The sequence below is a fragment of the Myripristis murdjan genome, chromosome 8 (genome assembly GCF_902150065.1).
Source record: "Myripristis murdjan chromosome 8, fMyrMur1.1, whole genome shotgun sequence".
In the NCBI taxonomy this organism is placed as follows: domain Eukaryota; kingdom Metazoa; phylum Chordata; class Actinopteri; order Holocentriformes; family Holocentridae; genus Myripristis; species Myripristis murdjan.
Window position 1 is genome coordinate 28,942,313 of NC_043987.1, and position 20,913 is coordinate 28,963,225.

The following is a 20,913-nucleotide window of genomic DNA, read 5'->3' on the forward strand; positions in this document are numbered from 1 at the left end:
TCATATTCAATTCTGATACACACAACTGCACTTGGCTGGGATTTTCTCTCTCTCTTTCTTTTTTTTTTCTTCACGGCCATATGGATTTAATCAATCTCAGTTCGTGACAGAGTCGACAATTCAGTGACAATAGGATGTTATTCTGTGGTTTCTTTTGTTTTCTTGCCTTTGTAGGATCTCACAGATTACCACTTTCAGAGGGATAATTTGTCATAAAGATCATGAGAGGGAGGGTTTACTCTAGGTTTTTTGTTGGAAAGTGAACAGCCCTGCTGGTCGGGGTGGGAGTCTCTGACCTAAGAGTGGGCTGAACTGGTCAGGAAGAGCTCTCCCTCCTTTGTGTGTGGAAATGAGGGTAAACCAAGCAGGCAGCGCCTCTGGGACTGCAGGCAGGCAACACTTCAGACGGCTCTCCAAGAACCACTGCCAGCACATGAAAGAATGAAAGAGCAGTTACACAGAGCCGCTGCTGCACTGTAAAAATAATGCTGGATCCTGTTATGCTGAAGTGATTCTCCTTCAGAGCCTTTCTGTCTCCGTCTTAACACTGTTTGCAGGGGTGTTTCTGCTCTGGCTTGGCCCAAAGACCACCTGTCAATCAAATAGAGTGTTTGTCCTTGTTTGCCTTTCAGTAGGTGGCGCTGTTTTCTTTGTAGCTATCACTGCTTATGGTAACTACCCAATTCTTCTTCTCTATATTACAAATAAAACCCCTCTGCTGCTGCTATGAACATAAAAGACTTCACTTCTTGTTTACCAGAATATTTTTTTTTTATTTTTATTTTTTTATTTGTGAAAGTTTAATTTTTTTATGTCATTTTATTTTATAAATAATAATTTTATTTAATTTTTTTATTTTTATTTATTTATTTATTTATTTATTAGCAGAAAAGAACTATCGGAAATTTGGAAATGTTCAAAACAATAATTTTTTAAAGCTTTTAATGACCTCGAGAGGAGAGAGTAGTAAAAAGTACTCTTATTTATTCAACATTTTAACATTTTAATAATTTCTCCCACTGGCAGATGGGGTCTAAAGATGGCTATGTCACTCTGTCAGTCAGGCCATCCGTCTGTCTATTCAACACTTCAACACAAGGCAGCATATCTCAAAATATGTTGGATTGCCATGAAGTTTGGTGAGCAGATTCATGCTCCCAAGACGGATGAACCCTGTCAGTTTGTATGACCTCAATGTGACTTTTCCTCTAGCATCACCATTAGGCCAAAATGTGAAAATCTGCACTCATGCTATCACAAAACATAATAAGCGGGTTGCCATGGTACTAAATAAAAGTATTCATGTCTCCCTGAAGGAAGATTCCTCTTGACTGTTATTACCCATACATTTCTGTCATGCCTGTGCAGAATACTGCTTGGGCTCTGTCTGCAGCCAAAAGCATGCCACATCACTCTAAAATGTACATGTAATAAATATAATGCAGTAAAAAAGTGAATTATTCTCCTCTGATGTAGTGCAGTAAAAGTATAAAGTATAACAAATAGAAATCCTCAATTAAAGTGCCACTCCCTCAAAACTGTACTTAAGTTCAGTACTTAAGTACAACTTAGATACTTTCCTCCTTTGGGACTAAGAAATAGATGATGATAAGGAAAATGACTAAAGGGGGATGTAGAGATTAAAAATATGTGTTACCAATATACGAAAATATTTTCATGTATTGTTGTGTTTTTGTCCTGTGGAATACTTAATTTCCCTGCAGATTTATGTAACATAATTACACAGCAGATTCCTGATGTTAACAGAAAAAGCCTCCGGGAGAGAAAGTTCAGCACGTCAACTCTGAAACAGGCCGACGAAGGAAAATGATCACCTTCCCCTCGGGGACTGTCAGGCAGTTAGACAGCGAGGCAAAGCAAACCTCTATTTTATGTCAACAAACCAATCGGAGGCCGTGCCCTGTCTCCTCTCAGAGCCAATTACTGAATCAGATTACAGGACTTAGCTGCTCACCCACCCGGCCCGGCCAGTCAAGATCCAGGATCCAACTCATCAGTCAGATCAGTCAAGGCAGTATCAGCCTGTCGCTGAGCGCGGCCTGCGAGGGGAAACGGACGCCTCCACTTTTCAACCAGATGGCTCGATTCAGGACCAGACAGCCAACGGGATTTCTGCTCCATGGCCAAGCGCTCTCACAGGGAAGCAGACCGGCCATCAAACTTCTATTTGGCCCGTGTCCAAGCAGACCTCTGTTTGCACCACATCAGATATCAGCCTCTGCTCAAATGACGACAGCAAGCAAATGGAGACAGACGCAAGTGACAGCGACAAGTCATATAAAATGAAGGGCAGGGACAGTAAGTCTAACGCAGCAACCAGCAACCCTGCTTTTTTTAAATAGAGGCCTTAACTATGATATCTCAAATAAAAATAAAATGGCTATTACAAACTGCTGTTTGCAGAAATCACCAGCTCATTAAGACTTTTGATGAACAACAAGAGCTTTTTTTTACAGATAATATGTCACCAAGCAGTTTTTGCACTTCTTTGAGCATGGTGATAGATAAATAAATTTCCTATTTTTGGACTGCAACCTCTGTTTTTGAGTGCAGTGTGCAGGTGTCTCTCTTCACTCACACAAATTATTGTATAAAGGACTTAGAAATGCTCAACAGTATTGCGCTTGGACCTGAACTTGAAATTAAATTAAGTTTGTCTTCTGCATCTACTTCTTCTTTTTTTCCCCTTTGCCTCTGCAGTGTACTGTAAAAAAAAAAAAAAAAAAAAATCTAGCTAACCAAGTTTAGCAATTTTTGAAGGAACATGAATTTGCAGTTTTATTTTAAAATACTCTAAGCTATTAAGTACAGTTTGCCTAATTTAATTTCCTATTTTTGCTCATTCTTTGTACTCTGATTCAGAGAAACCTTGTTATTTCAGGTGTGTATATATACCAAATGGCATGTTAAAGGATTATTAAAAATACAGTTATCTTTCACTGGTGAAAATAAAATAAACATATCTCCTCATGTCATGAACCACATTGCAAGCTGATCATGATTTTTTCAGTTTTTATCTATTTATTGTTTGTTTGCTTGTTTTTTCAGCTCCAGCAAACCAAACCAGTGGCATCAGTGATATCTCTGCCGTTACAAAGTCATTTTCCTCTGCTGAGTTCTTCTGCCGTCTCATATTGTGGGGACAAAGCCAGATGCTTCATAGAGTTGGTTCTCATTATCATTCATGATATGATTCCAGTTCATGTAATGAGAACCAAACGCTGCAGGGCTCCTTGGACGATTGTGTCGGAGGACAGAGAAAGCTTTCTTACCACGACAAGGGCCGTGTTTCTCTTGGATGGCACGGCTCCCGCTGTTTTCTAAGTAATTACTCACCTATGAGACCCGATATGTAAAAGTTTAACATGGCAGACCCCCAGACTCTTGGCTTGCAAGCAAATAAGCCCACCTCTATACAGCAAAATAATGAACCCAGTGTCTGGAATTCAAATAATGCAAAAGAGCTTCGAGACAAATATACAGATATTCCTCCTGATGACAGTGAGGTTTGTTTTTATCCAAATCTTCATTCAAACTGAAAATGTGTTTTGCTCGTTTCGGACATGGTCAAAGCTTGGCTCGGGCCCACGTCGGTGTGTGTCAGGTGGTGAGGAACAGGCCGGCGCTCCGTGGGGGGAAGCAGACTTAACATTTTCTCCAGCTCCCAAACTCAGCAGAGGCCCTGGAGGAACGGCTGTGCTTCATGCTTACGTTATCTTTGAACGCTGCAACAGAGCATTAAAGCAATAGCCAGCGACATTTTCATGTAAATTAATTTCTGTTTAGTCGTTTCTCTGTCTGATTCATATAACATAACAGTGATTCAGCCTACAAGCGCCTTCTGATAGCTTTTACATTTGCTGTCTTTCCTGGGAAAAATCCTCCGTTTCTGCTGTGTTTGGAGTGAACAAAAGAAGAAAAAACGTTAGAAAAGCCAGTTAGCATAAGCAGTGATCACAGTAATAGCCGAACATACAAAGACACTTAAACTTTAATAACTGAAAATCCAAGGAGGAAGATCTAACAGTCCCGCCTATGATGCTTGATTGACAGGTGAAGTGCAGAGCAGAAACACAACAACTTTAACTGCAAGAAATTAAAAGGTTTCATAATTTGTAATCATGCATTTTCACAGATGAAAACTCTTGCCTGTGTCTCCTTAAATATTATTTGAGTTTAGTTTCTATTTAGTTATTTGATCTGTCCTCTCCTTAAGACCCAGCACTTTTTTTGGTGAGTTTTTTTTTTTTTTTTTTTTTTTTTTTTTAACTTTCAGATACAGTGCATGAACCTTGTCTGGGCCATTTCTTGGAACAGATAATCATCTGCACAATAGCTGCTCCCCGTCCAGTGACAGAACATACCGGAATAATGCTAACAGGCGCGTGACCTCAACCAGGTCAAAGAAAACATGTTTCTGAAAACATTTGGGCTTCTCCGTGTTCCAGGTCGATCCACATAATGACTGGATGTCACTTGCAATAGGAGCGGCTGGCTGGATACCTGTCAGGCCGGGTCTGCTTCAAGCTGCTCGGGCTTTAGACATGCTTCATCTACACGGCTTTCCACTATTTGATTAGATTTAGCTGACTTGACTCAGATCCCTGTAATGCTGAGTTCATTACTTTTAATTGTGCTCATCCTATCTTGGCTTTGAGCAGTACGTCTAGAATTCAATGCAAAAACGTGCAATTCATGCTCTGGCTTTTGCTTTATTGATTAGTTAGACCAGCAGCATGGCACTGAATGGAATGACAGGCATGCATGCTGCGTAACACACAAAAAAGGTGACGCACACAGTGCCGGCATGGGGTGCCAGCAGTTTGTAAGGAGGGTACGACTCGTGGGGAGCACCTGTCAAATCTCATATCAGGTCACCCGTTTTTCCAGCTTTTTTTTTTTTTCCCTCTTTCTCCTGGTTTCTAGTAAGCTTGCCAGTCCACACAGAGCGAGCCTATAGCTGGCAGTGTGGTGTGTGTGTGTGTGTGTGTGTGTGTGTGGCGGTGTGGTGAGCTCCCAAAAGTGACAAAGTGTGTTGTAGGTGCTCCTCTGACGCAGGCAAACCATTTAGTTGTAGTGTCTGGTGTCACAGGGACGCATAGCAACGCAAATGCTGCCTATAAATATACTTCCACGTCCATGCTATTTTAGACTGAGTCAAACAGGAGAGTTCAACTTCCTTTTGCCATTTGGGAATTTATGAACTGAAATGTTGCTTAATCTGTAGATTCCTCTGGCCCACTGTGTTGATGATTATTTACACTACATGTAAACTGGGGAAATAGGTTGTGCCAGGATTTTTGGATAATCAAAACAGACAGTGCTTTTTTTTCTCACAATTTAACCATGAAGTCTTCAAGCAACACCAAAAAACTGCTTATGAGTCAGTATTAGATTGGGAATAAGAAGCTGTCCTCTAGAGATGGGATAGTTAATGAATGATTATGTTTTCTGAAATACCACGTCTCTTCATTAAAAGCAGAAGCATGGATTTCCAAGGGTATTTTCCCTGCTCCTACAAGCAGACAGAGCAGGCAGGGTGAGTGTATTCATCTGCATGTACAATAGGACAAGCAAAGCAAAGACTTGGACCCCGAGGAACATTTCCTTCTATTCAGCACTGAAAGTAAAGCACTGAATGTTAATGTAACACCACGTCCCATCTCTCAGCGAGACTCTCACACCAGCCCCTTTTAGGTGAATACAGTAAATGAATACAGTAACCGAGCAGGAGTCAAGCCAGCCGGGCTTTCGTGAACCCTCGCAGCCTCTCTCGTCAACTGCAAAGAAACCGACACTAATTAGATGTTTAAACATTAATGAGAGTTTATTAAACCTCATGACGTCCTATTAACAATTAATGTAGTGTGATCTGAAGAGACATACATGCAAACGATTATAGTAAAACAAAATAAAATACTCTACACATCAAAATTCTTTACAGTATGGAAATGCGATGTGGACAGTGACAAGTGATAAATGCCATGATACACTGACTCATTGAGAATTAACAGTATTACGTGCGATAGGAATATTCATTTGGATTTGTTTGACATATAGTAAGTATTGGCAAAAATGCTCATTGTTGCTTGTATCATTGCTTTAAACTGCTATATGATGCCAAAAGTCTTGCTGTTAGCTCTGCATATACTGATAGTGGAGGTGTGGATCAAAGTGCTTTAAGAGAATACATATTCAAGGCTGAAACTGACTTATACACTTCATATTCCACCTTTACGAATAACACTGAAGCATTTGTATAAGTATTATGTGACGTGTAATTGTATTTGATGCATTGAATACATTGGTAGACTTCAAACAAAAACCTAATGTCTTTGTGTCTGTGACATGTCACTCGTCAGCTACATATTAACATACTAAGTACCATACTTCCATGACAGGCGATTCACAGTCATTCCCTGTGCAGCCATGAATGAGACTTCATAACCGATATGTGCAGGATGAAACATGGTAAATGAGGCGTGATTCATTGTCCTGGATTTTCCGATTTCCCTCTCCTTTCCTGGGCTTTTCGAACCACAATCCATCCCACTGCAATCAGCGCCACCAGATGCAACAGCAGATTAATGGGAGACTTCCTTTCCGTTGCTTTGCACAGTGGTAATTCATCTTAATTGTGATACATTCCTTTTGGCCGAGTTCCCAGCTCGCCAGATGCACTGCGTCTGTTTGACAAATAAATCCCTTACAGCATCTTCAAAGCTTTAAGTTCTGGCACACTGGGCCTTGGGAGTCTGCGGTTTAGGCTTTACAGGTCAGCAACCCGCTGCATGCTGGTCCGTGAAAACATCTGCCTACAGCTGTGTCTGTGTCTCCAAACCACTTTCGAAAACAGGGCCATTTCGAACTCCAATAATCCGGAGAGTGTCGCTCAAACTGGTGGCTCAAGTGAAAATACTCCGGTGGTTTGCGACAAGGGCAGTTTGGCTCTCCCTCCGCCTTTCCTTCTTTCTCTCCAGTCTCACCTTCCAGCAAATCGCACTGGACGCCAGCAGCACCAGTCCAGCTGACAGGAGCACCAACCCAAAGTAGGAGATGGTGGATCCGTGCGAGTTGAAACTGTAAGCCACAGCTGTGACCACAATACCTGCAATGAGGACCACCACCCCAAACGGGACAGTGCAGCGATAGCAGGACAGCTCTGCCCCGCCAGTGGCCGCGGTGAGCTGGACCTCATTAACCAGCGGGATGCTGACCGGCGTCCCGGCGGTGGCGGCAGGCCGGTCATTGCTATTGGCTTTCTCTGAGAGAACTCTTTCTGGGGTTGCTGGCACTCTCATGGCGTCCTTATTAACTTCCTCTGGCATGGCAGGATCCAGCAGCAAATGCCTCCTTTTAACCAAGCACAGATGGCTCCTGGGTGTTGCCTTTTTACCTCTTTTCCCCTTGTCAAGGTCTCCCAATCTATGAGGAGAAAGAAGACATTCATTAGGAAACACTCAGGGGAGCAGGCACAGAGTTAAAACTTGTTGTTCAACGCTGGAATGGAGCTTTCTTGCACCACAGAGCACTGTGAACGTTAAACAAGGCGATTTCACAATTCAACACCAGCTTTCAGCCACCACGCAGCGCTTCAAAATCATGTAAGCCCCCTTTGCACAATTCAAGCCTCCTGACCCAGTCAGAAAGTTGGCTGAATGACGCAGGACCACTGAACCCAGCACGAGCTGAGACATTCCCTGGAGAGCGCAGGATATGACATTACAAACTGCTCCGTGAAATGCGAGGAGCCTCAAAATCACCAGCAATTTCACAAGCACTCATTCTTCCCCTTAACTCCGCTAAGTGGAGAGCAGTGATTCAGATGCCCTGCCAAGTGACGATTAATAGGCAGTACAATGTCAATTACGCTTTCCATCACTGTCAGCTGTTTCAAATGGCATCAGTTTTGGCAAAACAGATAAATATGTATTTATCTTCTGATTTTCTCAATGGGATTGCTGTGGTGAGTCCAAACTAAAAGTACTGTACTTTTCAAAGTGGGTTTCATGTCACTGGACCCACAGACCGACATGCTTTACACCCCCCCAAAAAAGTTTTTAGACATTGACTCCAACTGTTTTCTGTCTCTTGGTGGGAAAACAAGAAACAGAGTGAAACCTCTTGTCAGAATAGTCACGATTATGATTGTGCCAAGTAGTTCTGAATGAAACTAATTAAACTAATCATTATTTGTCTGGGGACCTCCTGAGCCACTTTAAAGCGCACCAACGGCGTTAAAGCCGACATGTGATGTTTACTAATTCAACGGCTTACATGACTTACAGCGGAAAATAAAAACATCTCAACAGACTGAAAAATACAGTCAAGCACATGCTTAGTCGCCTTTAAAGAAACTGTAGCAATTTGGAAAATGTATCCAAGGTGTTTGATCAAAGCATTTAGACAAAACAGCAAGAAAGACATCAACTTTAAAGAGTTGCATTGCACTAAAATAGTCCGGCGGTAATTCTCTTTAACAATGGCTTTTACAATGGCTCTTACGCCTTTAATTGACTTGGACAGATGTGTTGTGGACCAGTTACAGGTTTGTTTACTGGTTTGTTTCCGATTGGAGTCATATTTAAATCAAGATTAATCCATTTGGGGCACTATCACTTAATTTATCTTATAAGCCGGCGTGGTGCATGCTCTACAAGTCAAGCCTAAAGTTTTGCGTGTTTTTTGCGGCAAGAAAATTAATGTATTAACATGTTCAACAATAATCTGAGGAAAGAAGAAGGGTTGGTTACCTCGCAGGCGTTTTCCATGCCGCTGTGTGTTCAAAGTGCCTCTCACCGCCGGCCAAACTCAACTGGTTTTTCAAATAACACCCGACTTGGCAGAGAATAAAAAGTCAGACTGGTTTAATCTGAAGTGGATGTTTCTCTCCTCTCGGCTGAGCCCGACTGCCGCTTCTCCCCGTGGTGGAATTTGACTCCCATTCATCGGATATGCATGTCCCCCCATAGGTCCTCAGATTGCGGCTGTTGGATTGCCATCCCCATTGAGAGCAACTATGTTCAAGTATCGATGACGGGAGATTGGTGTGAAGTTAGACACAATATTAGAAAAAGTACTTCCGCTCACAAATTTGAAACCGAGCCTTTTTGAGTTATGGTCATGCTTTTATTTTGAAGGTAAATTATACTTATTTCCGTTTCTACGGTTATTACCTGCGGTGAACTTGATGCAGCCTCTGATGTCCAACCTTTTATTGTCTATTTTAATTTTAAAGGGGAGTGGGAGTCTGTTTAACCCATTGCTGTCTCGGATGGACAACTGGTGCTTTTATTTATTGGTTTTTGAAAATTTATTTATTGTAATTGTGCCTTTGAAATAAATTAGGCAAAGTTTTAATTTAATCTGCGCTCTTTATATTGTTTGAAATGACCAGATTTACATGTTGGGCTTTCTCAGGCTAAAGTAAGTGTCACACACACACACACACACACACACACACACACATACACAGACACAGACACACAGACACACAGCATGGTCCATCTGAAATGCATGCCTCATGGACTCGGTGGCCTCGCTCGCCCAGTGCTTAAAGAGACTGACACATAACTGGAAAGTCACAGATTCACTTCTCACATAGCTCTGTCTGTCTGTCAACAACATGTACAGTGCCCTGTCACACTTCCCCAGGACAATAAATAAATAAATAAATACTAGAGCTCTACCTGTTTATTATTGTAATTTGTATGTTAAATCATAAGTTGGGGTATGTATTAGATTAGATCACATACAGCCCAACTGGGTAAAGGTACTGATCTGGGATCCATATATCTGTCTGGTGTGAGAGTGAAACTACCTTATATTTTAAATCACAATTGCGTTATACACATATTTATTATCTTTAAAAGTAATGTTACACTTGTGTGGTATTTTTAAAGGAACATTTGGGGCCACATTTCCCTAAAAACATGCAAAGTACAGATTGTATTTCAAATCCTAGATATCTCAGAGTGACATGCCACCCAGATATAGAGCCCTATAATGTCAAGCTGATGCTTTACTCCAAGCTGCAGAGAGGGACGTCGGATCAAAATGTTGATTCTTATTCATTGTCTCATTGGTTTAACGTATTGTCAATGAGGTACAAGTGAAAGTGCACTGGTCTTCATTTAATGAAAGTGCCAGATTATAACATTCATGTGTCTGTGCTGCTTGAACCGGGCGGGCCACATCTAACTACAACAGACTTTCTATCCATCTATTATTATGTTAATTATGATTCATTATGTTCTTTAGGAAACTAAACAGTATTGAATTCTGTAATGATAATACAAATACAGAACAATTTAATCAAAAACATATGTGTTATGCAATCCTTCTGGGGCCCAGAGGCGGATGGAGACCAAGAATCAAGAGTCAGCGTTTTTCATTATGTGCTTAATGTTTAGACCAACTGAAGTGCATGTTCCAGCATCTGAAATATATTCATGAAACTGCTGATTTTAGGCGTCCACCTTAACCATTTGGGTTACTCACACCTGTTTTGAAAAATTTGAAAAATGTAACAAAAGGATTCACACAAGGATGTATGCTCTCCCGTGCTCAATATATCAAAATGATTGGAACAAAACAAACAAGTTAATAATAAGAATAAGAATAAATATAATTTTAAAGAAAGCCTTGGAGCTGAAAATATTGGTAATGCAGTTAAAACAAATCATGTAGTCCATATTCACTGTGCTTTGAATCAGGCACTTTGGCCTCGTCTTTGTGCGCATGAGCCTTGCAATTTGGAAGATAATTCAATTTAATCAAATGAGCTGGTGTCATGTTATAAGACATTGTTAACTGGGGAGATGTTTCGATGGAGTTTCTCTCATATGAACATTGAAAGACTGTCATTATGCAGGATTATTAAACCATGTGCAGGATTATTAAAAGATCACATGGCCAAAACATCTGGTTTCCTGTGCATGTTCATTAAAATCCAATCTTGCGCCTAGTTATACTTTCTCTCTCTCTCTCTCTCTCTCTCTCTCTCTCTCTCTCTCTCTCTCGTTCTCAAAAACGTGCACAGTAATGCTTGGTCATGTATTCTTATTTGTTAAGTCAAACAAGAGACCAGAGGATGAATGTCATACTTGCTGTCAAGCGCAGCCCATGAATCATATCAGGTTGTGTCTGAATATATATGATGACCTAACACTGGCAAAATCCACAGTATGTGAGGCCTGTAGACCAGGCTCTCCCCAGGATCCCTGCTGCTGACATGCTTTCTTAAGGTCCCGCAGCAGCCACCGGTGTGAGGGAGTATATTTCACTCCTTCTTGTTGAGAGCTTTTCTCTCTGTGGCGTAATATTGATTATCTGTGGGCTGGGTTGCACCGGGCATCAGTTTGTTGTCTTCTCTCTGCAGCGTTCACTACAAAAAAAAAAAAAATAGTGCAATAACAACTTCAGCTGTCTGACTGGAAAAATTAAACGACACTTAGGGATACACGTAAGCAAATCAAACAAAAAATAAAAATCACTAAAGGTTATGAGGAAAGTACCTTTGAGTTTCCGCCTGTCTTTTGTTCTTTCTTTTTTTTTTCTTTCTTTTATTTTCACTGTTACTGTAACTGTTAGTAATGTTCTAGGGATTTAACTGAGGTGAACCTGGATGTTGCTGTAATGACTCATGGATGGGGGTGTAACTCTATGTGTGTGTGTGTGTGTGTGTGTGTGTGTGTGTGTGTGTGTGTGTGTGTGTGTGTGTGTGTGAGTGTGTGTGTTTCTGCACCAACACAATGCATGACTGTATGACATTTCTTCTATGCAAAGATTTTGCTTCCAACTTGTTATGTCAAAGTTATGAGTAGCAAAGAGACTCAGAGATCACACGACCCACAGTCTAGGCATTGGAAAAGCTATATGTTTTTGTTTCTTTTGTTTTCTTTTTTACACTACAACAACATTAAATAACACCATATGTATCAACAAGAGAGTCAAGTTCTTATCAAGCAGTGTAACAGGGACTATATGTGGTGTCTTGGTGTGTTTCTGCAACTATAAATTTTAAATTGAATTAAATTAAATTAAATTAAATTAAATTAAATTAATTGTATTTCTTATCCCTGTTGACCATCAGTTGATTCTCCAGAGCTTATTTCACAAAGCAGGATCACAAAGTTAGCCAGATAACTGTGGAAAAGCTGTATTCTGGTCATTTTAATTTACACAGCAAAATTTGAATTAAAGTTAGGAATATGATGCTGATCTCTGCTAATAATAAATAACATGTCAGAGGATGTTTTGTAACAGATGTTTTATTTTGAAGTGTCAGCCGGAAGAGTGCTTTTTTTTTTTTTTTTTGCCGGCTGAGGTTTGACACCGGGGTGACAGGCTCGTGCCACTCTTGTGACCCAGGTGAAGCTGCGGACATGGCGCTGCAGTTTACAGAGGAGGACTTCCAGGAGGCGTGGAGGGAGCTGGACGAGCCTCAGCTGGACGGAGGATGGGAGCTGTTCACCGAGACGATGGGGGTCAAAATCTACCGCCTGTACGACAAGGTAAACAGAGGCTGCGGGGCGCACGGAGGACGCCTGCGAATGAATGAAATAAGGAAACCAGCGGTGCTATTATCTGAACATCTGCCAACCTCCATTCCCCAAATCGTCTTATGACACTTACTAGTAATACAAATCACTGAGTTGCAGCATTCGTGGTTTAAACAAATGCTGTCGGGCCGGTGGCCAGCAGAGAAAAATGCGGAAGTTGTCCTTTACGGCTTCTGCTCTTATGCGTCAGAACCGGTTATCCTATATCACACTGTCGAGTGAGGAGAGGGCTATGCGCCAAGGTGCATTCGGAAATTTGGTAGTTGAATTTTCCCTCGCTGAATGGCAAAATTACCTTCAGCGCAGAACATCAAGTATGATCATAATTGGATGCTTAACATTCACTTTTTCATTCGGCATGCATTTGATGCACCAAAAAGGTTTTTTATGGGGTTAATCCTCTACGTTATCAACTTTTACAATTACATTTTACATGTTACTTCCCACTCGGCCCGTGCAACTCGAATAGATTCAAAAAGTTAAAAGACTGAATTGAAATAGATTCACAAAGTTAAAAGACTGAATTGAAATAGATTCAAAAAGTTAAAAGATTGAATTGAAATGAAGTGCGGCTTGTAGAATATCTTTTTTGCCCAATTTTTGTTTGTCTCAGAGATCACCTTCCCCATAATAAGTTGTTTTCTCTTTTTATTTTATTTTTTTACAATGAATCTGGTGAGTGAAACCCTTGTGATTTTGTTGGTTACACCTTCAAGCTCCTTAGTGATCCCCTTTAACCCTACTTTGAGAAACAGAGGGCTATACAGTTGGCCTGCATGATGTGGTGTAAAGTATAATACACTTTAACTGATAGACATCTATATGATCTGCCTATTTTTCAAACATTAAGTGCAAGCCCGTAACTTGAAAATGTTGATTTCATGCTTGAGTGTGAGAGGCATCCTCAGTTTGACAAACCTGTAGCTGTTTTTTTGAATCAGATCCAACACACTTCCTAGCTCTGAGTGAAAAAGGGTGGAACGCAAACTGGCTGTAATCTGAGTTCTGTGGTTTGGGATTAGTTGCATACTGTGGGTGTGGCATAGCCTGCATTTGGAAGAGAGAACTTTCATCTGCTGTTTGCAGGAAACTGGACTTTATGAGTACAAAGTCTTTGGTGTGCTCACCACCTGCACTCCAGAGCTGTGTGCAGATGTCTACATGGACTTGGCCTATCGGAAACAATGGGATGGATATGTCAAAGGTAAAAAAAAAACAATAAGGGTCATATTTTCACTGGCCTTGCCAACCAGATCAACTTTCCCTCCTTGACTGATGATCTTTCATACTCATGTCAGTGTCAGTATTTTGGTGATTTGTGGACATGTAGTGAGCTGCTGACCTTTACCACTGATGATCTGTGCTTAGTCGTAGCCTGTAGACCACAGCCAGACTAGTCATCTGACATTTGTTTCCAATCAGTTTTCCATAGTAGCCTTCTTCATATGGCCTTTTAAAGCACAGCTTTGGTACTTTTCAACACACGCTATATTAAAATGTTGATACCCATAATATATCCATTTATACGCATACAGAGCACAACCTCGGCACAAGCCTCTGTGAGAAGAAACTCCCCTCTCCAACAGGACACTCATTTTCAGCCTCAAAAACCATTATAAATGCCCCTTTTGAAAATAGTCTAAACTCACAGCACTGTCAAGTATGCTTTGCAGCTCTTCATCCGAAAAATGGCTGCGTCTGGTGCTTTTTAACAAATTTCATTTACATCCACGCTGTTCTGCTGCTCGTCGGATAATGCTGCATTCACTTGAGCTCGGTCCTCGTGATTTGTAAATTTCCAACCTGTGACAACATGGTGTTCACGGTGTCAACTCAGGAAAAAGAGACTCTATTTCTTTGGTAATGCCCATGCAAGAAAGTTCATTCTTGTGAGCATTCATTCATGTCGAGTTGATGCAGGACAGAAATTTCAAGGTCCAAGTTCAAGTGAATGCAGTGTTACCAGACAAGCAGCAGGACAATGCGGATGTTCACAAAACTTGTTAGAAAGCACGATTTGCAGCTGTTTTTTTGTGTGCTGTGAGTTTCCTGTTTCCAAAAATGACATTTCTGATCCTTTCTGAGGAATGGAGGACGAAAACGATCCTGTTGAACTGTGTTGAAAACTTGCAAGAAGCTTCAAGAGGGTGGTAAGTAAGCAGCAGAGTGGTTATAAACGCTGATTATCAACATTTTCGTACAACATGGGTTGAAAAATGCCAAACTTATCCTTTAAGCCTTCGGGTCTTGAATGAACACAACCTGTCTCTTAGTTTGGAATAACCTTTTTCCATTTTTTCATCCTTGTCTGCATGCACCTCCACAGTAACCAACAGGTAATGGTCTTGACTAGTTAGTCATAGTGTGTAGTCACGTAGAAACCTAGCTGTTAAGTTAAAACAAAAATCCACACTGAGACCAAGTTCACGTTTATTATGTCTTGAACAGATTATAGGTGCAAGATTTGCCTTTTTGATTTAAGTGACTTCTAATTTAAAATATATTTTGTTGTATTCTGGCAGTCTATGGTAATAGCACAGTCTTAAACTGGTTTACTGTTGTATCTCTCCCTCAGGGATTATGTAGAGAATGAGGGCGTAGGTGTCATTTCAACTTTGGGGCGTGGGCACACACTGGATTCAGATTCACACTGACACACTCCAGGCATAGAAGAGGCATTGATCAAACTACATTTTCTCTCACTTCATCAGCAAGATTGACAAGACTGAAATTTCCATGAGAAATAAAGAGTGAGGGGATTTATTGGTTGATGTGAAATTCAGTAAGACATTGCCGAGCCCCTGCTCTGAAGAGCAACCAAGCAAAATATGCAACATGGCAATCTAATTTGTTGTCAAATTGCCTTAAAAGAAATTAAAACAAGCTTCAAACAAATTGGTGACGTACAAAGGGCTCTCTAAACTGACTGACACAGGGAAAAATGAAACACAGCACCCACATCTGTATCTTTTTGATTTGTGTGTGAGAAAGAGGAGGATTCGTTTTTATTAGAAGCACATCCTTGGCTCCAAAACGTGACGAGTGAGATCACTCGGGGGCTCCACGTGGTTCCTTCCTCCACTTGTGTGCAGTTCATCAGATACATTTGACAGAGATCATCTGAAACTTGTTAAAGTGATGCACAGGGGCCTCTTAACGGAGGCCACAGTTGTTGTCTAACAGTGTTTTTAGCACATAGGAGACCACCAGCAGCACTCGATCACTCTCTGAGCCAAGTCTCCAGTAATGCCTTTATTTATTGTGACGTCAAAGCCCGTCTCGGATTTTCTTTATTTTGTCTGGTCCAGTCAAAACCATGGACCCTGCATGTAATGTTATTATTTCTAATTGTATTATTCTCGCTTAAATCAATTAGTTATGGGCAGTACATCCAGACTGTGTTAGTGCTTGGGCCTTTACCAGAAAAATATGGATTTTCCTCAGTTTGCTCAGTGTTTCAGCATCACCACACAGAAGATAGAAGTAGAGGACTCTATACCAGTGGTTGTCAACCATGTGGCATCAAGACCAGAAAGTGCAGGTTTTCATTCCAACCAATCACTGCAGCAGTTCATTTCACCAGTTCACCCTCTTATCTCTGGGAAGCTGTGGTAATCAGCAGCGGCGTCATGTCCATTCAAACCGAAGGGAGACATGCTCCTTAAAATGTTTTTAACAATGACTTTGTTTTGCACAAAAACAAACTTTTATCGGACAATTCCAATGCAGTGGCAGCACAGGTATAGAATCCACTTATGAGGAAAGGTATTTCCAATTTTATATGTCTCCAGTCTCGAGATTGCAGGCATAACAGTCACCTTTTAAAGGAGGAGGAATTCAATTTCCAATTTTGTTTGCCTTCAGCTTTGAGATAAGAGGGAAAACACTCACCTTTTACACACCTTATCCGTGCTGGCTGTGACATTTCATGTTAGAAATTAATGTTGGTGCTTTCGGTATCCAGATTGTGGCCAAATTGATGTCCAGTCGCGACTGAAATACGATATAACCAGATCCTACAAGCTGACAGACAGTTAATGCGGGCTGGCTGATCGTGTACAGCAGGTTGAATTCAGAGGCAGACTGAACCAGTCAGATAAACAGGTAGATAAACCAGATTTCGGAAACCATTTGAATTAATTTCCATTCCCTCCTCCCATATTTTTGTGGCTCTACATCAGAACACCCTAAAACACATGACCACATACGCAATTTTCACAAGTGTAAACCTGCACTGCGGCATCTTGGTAAATCATGGGCAGGACATATTTTGTGCCTGCTTGCCTGTACCACCTCAAAAAAAAAAAAAAAAAAATTGTTGCATGACATGCCTGGTAATCAGTGAAATGAGCTGCTTTAGTGTTTGGTTGGAAAGAAAACCTACAGACACTCCTGGGCTTCAGTGGCACATGGATGAGAACTGCTTTACAGTCTTTAGTATCAAGTATTCACAGTATTATATCACTGATGTTTAGCTGCATTTTTACACTACTTTGTCCTTTTTCTTGCACAGAGCTGTATGAGAAGGACTTTGACGGACATACAGCCATCTACTGGGAAGTGAAATACCCATTTCCTCTGTCGAACCGAGATGTATCCTTTTGGTCAATCTGTTATAAACTATAAACTAACTGTACCCCACTTACTGCATGTGTGCTGAAACACATAATAGTTTTCATCTGGACATACAGCTGTGAGCACACCATTTTACACATTTTTACACATTGTTCGACCGCAGTGGGGTGAGACCTGGTAAAGTGAAACCGAGTATTGTTTACACAGTTGAAAAGAAGACATCTCTCGAGGGCGAAACAATGTTGAAGAGCATACTTTCCCCAAGAGGTAACCGATCCTTTGCACGTTGGGTGGGAGCCGCATTACCTCGGCCTGTCTTCCCTAACAGTCCAATCCTCAGTATGTGTATGTGAGGGAGCGGAGAGACCTCACTGTCGATGGCAGGAAGATCTCGGTGATCCTGGCCAGAAGCTCCACGCAGACCCCCTGTGCAGAAAAGAGTGGGGTGCTGAGGGTGAAGGACTACAAGCAGAGCGTGGCCATGGAGAGCGACGGCGCCTGTGGCACTAAAGGTAACACGTTCACACGTGGTGATGGAAACAGGTTTTGGTGCGTGAAACGGTTTAAATTTGAACTCATCAAGAATAAATGTGTGCTTTGTTTCAGTTTTCATGAACTACTTTGATAACCCTGGTGGCATGATTCCCACCTGGCTGGTGAACTGGGCAGCTAAGGTGGGTGCACCTATTACTTTGTCATATATTCATACGTGTCTCTGTCACTTGAAACAAGTTATTTTTTTCACCAATATACAAGAACCCTGCACCATAAATCATGTAAAGCTTGAAAATGAATTTAATTTCTTGAACCCTGATCACACCTCTTTAATTTCCCATCGAATTAGCTTCAAAGTAAAAAAAAAAAAAAAAAAAAAAAAAAATCCCCATATTGTACAGAAATGTCACATACATATTCTGTATGTGCTGGTTGCAACACTATTGAAGTTACATCACTCTTGTATTGAGTAAAATAGTCAAACCCAGGATGCCATTGTTTTATCATCAGTTACGTCAAATAAAAATATCCGGAGTGCATTATTTTACACCAATTTCCCTTTATTAGTGCATGACATGGACATAATTTGGTAACTTTGGGGTCTCCACTACAATGTAAAATAAAGTCCTGTGGGTTTAACTCGACAAGGTTAAAGAGGTTAAAGGTGCTATGCTTTGTACCATTTAAGACATCAGTACATTATTATAAAATTAATTGATGCGTTATTATTAGCACAGTAAGTAAAAGAGACCATGGGAGGGATGATTATTTGGACAAAGTTTTCCATAAGCATTTTACTCTTGCTTCCATCTGTCCCTGCCAGAAACTCTGCAAGATTTATCTCCATTATTGCTGCAAAACTTGATCTGCTTTGTGATGTAAAGCAATCTCTGTGCCATAAGTCAATACAATTTTGTGCAAAATCAAGCCCACAAAATGAAGAATGCAGTGTAGAGGCTGATAGAGGCCGCCCTCTTAGCAGTGGTCTCATTTGTTTATAGCCAGTGTGCTAAAGTCTCAGTGTTAATGTGGTAATAATTTATTGATGTTTACAATGTTCACCTTGCATTGTGTTGTTCTGTAGTTCAGTGGGTGGAGCATGGTAAAAACACTTCCAGGCTTAGGGGTCCATTTCCCACCGGAGTCACTAAACATTCCAGTTACAGAATGGGCTTTTTAAATGCAATCTGATCATGAGTGTTTCATGTTTACGAAGCTGCAAATGATTTAGGATTGCATTCACTGTAAGCACTTGAGCAAAATGGATTTTTGAAGTTACAGTGGCATGTGGAAGTTGTGGAGAAAGCATTTCCCGCCAGCAGGTCATAATCCTCAAAAATGTGCATATGCTCATAGCTGATCAACTCAAAAAGATCCTTGATGAGGACTTTAAAAGAGGGTGTTAAATGGGTTCACTCACAAGCCTAAGAGCGCTCAATCCACTGCCTTTTTTATGGCTTTCCACAGTTATTGCTTGCAGATGTGTTGCAGAGTGATGTCAATAGTTCCTCTCATTGTTGCCCCTCCTGGGTGTGTCTGCTCGGCATATCTGTCCGTGACGTTCATTGATACAGACGTGTTCCTTATGTTCTCAACAGAGTGGGGTTCCAGCTTTCTTAACAGACATGCAGAAGGCCTGCAGCAATTACAAAAACCACTGCCAGAAGAAATGAATGCAACTGATGGGGATTGCCTCATGCCCAAGGGCTACTATTAACACACTGTTCAGTAAATTCTAGTTTTTATTTTCTGTGAATTATTCGGATGCTGATATGACTGATTGTGACTTTTTCCTGTGGTAGTGGGTGAAAGTGTCATAGTGTGGATTGCTACATGTTATTGTAGCATACTGTTGACTGCAGCATGTGCATGACAGGCTGCCCTCATTAAAGGGCTGGTATGAAATCTGTATTGTTCCATTGTGCTGTATCAACAAATACTGTGCTGGCTTTTGTGTGCAATTAACGTCCACTCCCTCCAGGATTTTGGAGTTTATTTGGAATAATTTGGGATAAATATATTCCTTTTTTTTTTTTTTTTTTTGCACTGAATCCTGACAAATTGCAAGGCAGTTTGTGAGTCTTTTATTACTTTAAAGAGGAGATAGTGAATGTGGTGAATCCACAACAGTGATTGGTAAAGATTGCAGCTCTTCACAAATAACCAGCTTTGACCTCTTAATTTGGCTGTAAAATCCTGCAAAATTCTGGAGGCACTGAACATTTGATTTTTTTTAAAACATATTTTACATATGTGACAGTCAGATAAAAATATAATTTGATTTATTGTATGTATTATTTAACACTTAAATCTCCCCATTGTCAGTTACAATCACTGGAATACACATTTTATTTGTGATAATCATTTGCTTTCAGAGGTGTTATTAACTGTATATTTGGCTGTAGCTACTAGAGTTACACCCAAGATTCTAGGATTATAGCCTACTTGAGATTACTTTTGAAAGGGTAAGTTACCCGTGCAAGGTCATGTAACAATACAGTATCCTGCTTAGTTATGGATGCAAAATAATGCATGTACTATCAAACATTTTTTAGGCAGAAATGTATAAGACTACAACCAACCTCAGTACTCCTGTTGTTTCAGGTGAATATGGATTTGATCCTACAATCATCAGCTTGTATTACTGTGCAACAGATGAATAAATTTTCATTTGGGAATCTGCTCTGTAATCCATGTGCATTGGTTGTGTTATACAATGTTTGTGTAATGCATTCTTTCCATCACAGTAAAGGATTGTTTTGTATTTACTAATAAGTGATCCAGCCTGGTCAGTTGAACAATAATACACTATTACTCTACTTAACCTATAATACCTTGCGATTAAAGTGAGACTCAAAGTTACAAATCCTGGCATTTTGTGAGTGTTAATGTCTTTAAAGGTCAAAGACTGCTAAAACTCTCAAAAAACAATGCAAACACTTGGCTACTGAAGAGTTTCGTCTTTTTATAATTGCAAAGTCTGATACTGACTTTATGAATAAAGCAAACACATTAATTACTACGCTTTGCACCATATTACTATCAAAAGAAATAGTTTGTGTTTGTGTGTGAGTGATGAGGGACAAAAATATATAGGCTATATAAAAAAAAATAGACAGATGATGAGTCAAAGGAAAGCAATAACCAATTAACATACTCCTACTCGTTGATGATCCCTTAATTAACTTGTCTGGAAGGTGTATAAGGGTGGATTTTGATTAATCATTCTGTAACATAGACATGTTACGGATAAAATCCA

The 20,913-nt window shown here is 40.5% G+C and overlaps 2 protein-coding genes across 2 annotated transcripts; one reads left to right on the forward strand and one right to left on the reverse strand.

The window, feature by feature from the left end:
- Window positions 1–5,828: 5,828 nt before the first annotated feature.
- tmem100a (transmembrane protein 100a) lies at window positions 5,829–9,072 on the reverse strand. Its single transcript, XM_030056906.1, has 2 exons — window positions 8,775–9,072; window positions 5,829–7,446 (listed from the first exon to the last, which is right to left on the reverse strand). Exon 2 carries the CDS (start codon window positions 7,347–7,349, stop codon window positions 6,927–6,929), a length of 423 nt encoding a protein of 140 aa, XP_029912766.1. The 5' UTR covers window positions 7,350–7,446; window positions 8,775–9,072; the 3' UTR covers window positions 5,829–6,926.
- A 3,283-nt stretch (window positions 9,073–12,355) lies between these two features.
- On the forward strand, window positions 12,356–20,410 carry pctp (phosphatidylcholine transfer protein). Its single transcript, XM_030059073.1, has 6 exons — window positions 12,356–12,536; window positions 13,671–13,788; window positions 17,098–17,177; window positions 17,500–17,671; window positions 17,766–17,833; window positions 19,253–20,410. Exons 1-6 carry the CDS (start codon window positions 12,408–12,410, stop codon window positions 19,325–19,327), a joined length of 642 nt encoding a protein of 213 aa, XP_029914933.1. The 5' UTR covers window positions 12,356–12,407; the 3' UTR covers window positions 19,328–20,410.
- Window positions 20,411–20,913: the final 503 nt, after the last annotated feature.